This window comes from Halyomorpha halys, unplaced genomic scaffold (assembly GCF_000696795.3).
Source record: "Halyomorpha halys isolate HHAL.00 unplaced genomic scaffold, Hhal_1.1 Scaffold90.1, whole genome shotgun sequence".
NCBI lineage: Eukaryota > Metazoa > Arthropoda > Insecta > Hemiptera > Pentatomidae > Halyomorpha > Halyomorpha halys.
In genome coordinates this window covers 1,041,846-1,045,735 of record NW_027109220.1, presented here as the reverse complement: position 1 = coordinate 1,045,735, position 3,890 = coordinate 1,041,846, and the positions used below count along the sequence as shown (strand labels likewise).

Sequence of the window (3,890 nt, the reverse complement as noted above, 5' to 3'; positions counted from 1 at the left end):
GACAAGGCGTATTGTCCGCCTTAATACTCCCTACCCATATAAATAAACAACCAAAATGTATATAAGAAGCATTAAGAGAGCGAATAAAGCAGTGTTATCTCTGTAGTCTTGCGTACTGTTACTCTGCCAAATTTCCTACTTTTTTTTAGTATTCTTCTTCCGACAACGCATTAGTGGTGCCGAAACCCGGGAATCGTTTGAATTTACTTCCGGCTTAATATTCAGTCTACAGTTTTCTTTTCTTTTTCTCTCTGCACTTAAGTTCTTTCTTTTCTTTTGATTATTTTTTTTTCTTCTTCCTCTCACACTTTTTATTTCGAAATCTATGAGGATGAATGCGGACGGGACCCCGATCGTGCAACCTGCGAGTTTCAACATACCGCCAGAGGGGGCAGGAGCTCCTATAGTCCTCATGACGCTGGGCGAGACCGCAGCCCCTGGGGGTCCTGAGGATTTGCAACCTCTACCAACCACAACTCTAGTGGCGGCTCATGCGAACGCGTTAGCGATGATGGAGGTGACGGCAGCGACATCGCAGGACTTAAGAAAAGCCATTTCGGACCTGGAACGGTTTACTGGGGAAATAGATTAGCGGAACCATTTCCTTAAACGAGGCGACCGGATTATGGAATGGTTGGAGGCGAAGGTTATGGATAACCTATTGGAGCGAGCCGACGCCATTTCACTGAAAGCGGCCCTCATCTGCCGGGTCAAGAGAAGTGTCTTGAATCAGATCCAGGCCGACGAAGAGACGGCGTGGCTAACGGTGAAAGAAAGATTAAAGAAGGCCTATGGTCGAGGTAGGTGGAGTCCGGAAGAAGACATATTCCACTTATTTCGAGAGAGGAAAAGACCTACACAGACTAATGGTCAGTACGTGGGGACGTTGCTCGGCCAGTATAATCTAATCACGGAAAAGATGAGGGAATCCATAAGTACGGAGATAGTGCATTGGAGGATGAGCTTCCTGGGATCAATCCTGAAGGTCTAACTAGCCAAAGAGACAAACAAGAAAGAGGGCTTACCCCGGGAGCGCACGTTCGCCGAATGTGCACAGGAGATGGTGGACACCAGCGCACGAGAGGAGGAGTCAAGAATGGAGGTAGAAGACGCAGGGTGGAGTAGAGTAACCTACACTCGCCCCAGAAACTTCGACACAACATGGAGAAGGAGGGAGCAGAGGGAAACGGGTAGAGATAGAGGCATGGCAGACAGAAGAACGAACCAGGCCAGACCGAGGAACGGTGGTCGGAAGGAGGAGAGAAGATGCCACGGCTGTGGAAAAACGGGTCACCTAGTGGCCCGGTGCCCTCGTACGCGATGCTTCGAGTGCGGTGAGGAAGGACACATCGCTAAACATTGTCGATACATATACCGGAAGAAGGAGGCGGACCGGGGAGAACCGATGGAGGTGAACGTCCAGAGAGTAAAAAGGAGACATAGGCTACCCAGATCGGACGAATCATCTAGTGAATCGTCAGAGTCTTCTGAAACGTTATTGACAGAACCGGAAGAGGAGACGAGGAAACGGGACAAGAAACCGAGGACCAGGTGGCAGCGAACCTAGGAAAGAGGAAGGACGCACGAAGAAATCTGAGGAGGGTGTCAGCAGAGGGGCGACCGCACGTTGGATGTTCCAACGTTAAGGGAGAACTCAGCGGTCTGCCTATCATCCGCGTGAGAGGAGTGGCATGGCTGGTGGATACCGGGAGTTCCCACACCATCCTTAGCAGGGAGGCGCTGAGGAGGTTAACCAACGGGGAAAGGAAACTCCAGGTATGTACATGTCAACTAATCACTCTGGGTGGGGGGTACTGTAGTGTGGAAGGGGAAGTAGATATGGACCTTAGTAAGTGGGTAATCCAGGGGAACTTGCGGGTGCACATAGTAGTAAGATGCCACGGGAATATCAAGCTATTGTGGGGTGTGATTTATTAACTAGAGGGCGGTCACGGATAGCACAAAAAGGGGACAGATGGATCATCCGTATAGGAAACAAAAGGTTCAGATGCCAACACACTCTGGGAGGAAAACAGGTTGGGGCAATTACACAGGGAGTAAATTGGAGACAGGACTTGATGGAGGAATTCGGAGACATTTTTTTTAGGGACGGAGAAGCTCTGGGCGTGACGGGTAGAACTGTGCATGAAATCCCTTTGAAGCAGGAGAGGGTGACTTACGTAAAAGAGAGGAGGTACCCACAGGCGCTACGAAATCACATCCGGGACGAACTGAAAAATTTGAAAACCCAGGGGATAATAGTGTACAGTACATCGCCATACAACAGTCCCTTATGGGCAGTACGAAAGAAAGCCGCACCGGGGGAAACCGAGGAGAAGTACAGGTTAGTGGTGGAATACCGGAACTTGAACGATAACACGGTTGACGAGAGATACCCAATTGCACGGTTTGAGGATATCTTGGATCGATTGGACGGGGCGACCGTGTTCAGTACTCTGGATCTAAAGGCGGGTTATCATCAGATCGAGATGCACCCTCGGGACCGCTTTAAAACGGCTTTTACTTTTGAGTGTGGACATTTCGAATTCACGAGGATGCCTTTTGGGCTTAAGAACGCGCCCATAACGTTTCAACGGCTCATGGATGAATTGCTAAGAGGTATTAACGAATCCATGTGCCAAATATATATGGACGACCTATTGGTCTTTAGTAAGACGGAACGCGAGCACGTGGAACACATGCGGAGCGTGTTCAACAGACTTCGGCAGTTTGCGTTAAAACTTTCACCCGAGAAATCAATACTGGAACAACAGCAGATTGCTTTCTTGGGGCACACGATATCCCGACACGGAGTAAAGCCAGATCCGCAGTAAGTAGTCGCGATCCAGCGAATGGAGATTCCGAAATCCGACGACTGCTCGGGACTCTCAATTATTACAGGAGATTCGTGCCCGAAATGGCGGAACACTTAGTCCCCATCAATAACCTCTTAAAGAAGGGGAATCGAGTGGTAGTAACGCCGTCTATGGAGAACAACATTCGGAAATGCATGAGGCAGTTACAGCGGGAACCGGTGTTAGCATTTCCGGACTTCAACAGACAATTTACCATCACGACAGACGCCAGCGACTATGCTTTGGGAGCTGTACTCTCTCAGGAGGGAGATGGAGCGGAGCGCCCAATAGCATATGCCAGTCGCAGACTCACGGACGCGGAAACACGATACAGCGCACTGGAACGGGAATTGTTAGGCATAGTATGGGCCGTCGATCACTTCCGCCATTACGTGTTCGGTAGGAAATTTAAAATACAGACAGACCATAGACCCCTCCACTGGGTGGGGAAGCTGAAGGATTCTTCAGCTAGGGTAACCCGGTGGAAGGAACTATTGTCCCAGTATAATCTCGAGGTAATTTATAAACCAGGAAAAGAGAACGTGGTGGCGGATTGGTTGTCACGCGCTATAACGGTAAATGCTATTGAGGAGGACCAAGGGGGACCGTCAGGGAATCTTCGGCAATATCTCCGGGAATGGACGCCTGGGGAGGAAAGTAACCAGGTCGCACCAGACCATAGGGCCGCGGATGAGAGCCGGAGTACTCTTGAGGGGGATGCTATGGAGGCAGCATCAGAGGGAGAAAGTTCCGGTGGTGATCGCCCGGTAGACATGGAACAGGTTGAAGAAATAATTAACGATAAGTCGCGACAAATAATTTGGAAAACTCGAACTACCGGGATGACGAAGATAGAGTATGGGAAATATGGAAGGAGTTCCATCATGACTATCTGGTCGACTCCGCGTGTAGGTGAGGACCAGATTTGTAGGACGCTCAAGGACGCATCGAAGCCGGGTAAGACATATCACCTGTACGTTGGGAATGCCGTGGTATGGGACAAAATTAAACGCCTTTGGCGGACGGAACAATTGG

General features: G+C 49.8%; 1 protein-coding gene across 1 annotated transcript; it reads left to right on the top strand.

Moving 5' to 3' along the window:
• The first annotated feature begins 1,096 nt into the window (after positions 1 to 1,096).
• On the top strand, positions 1,097 to 1,567 carry LOC136795763 (uncharacterized). Its single transcript, XM_067047406.1, has one exon. It carries the CDS (start codon positions 1,097 to 1,099, stop codon positions 1,565 to 1,567), a length of 471 nt encoding a protein of 156 aa, XP_066903507.1.
• Positions 1,568 to 3,890: the final 2,323 nt, after the last annotated feature.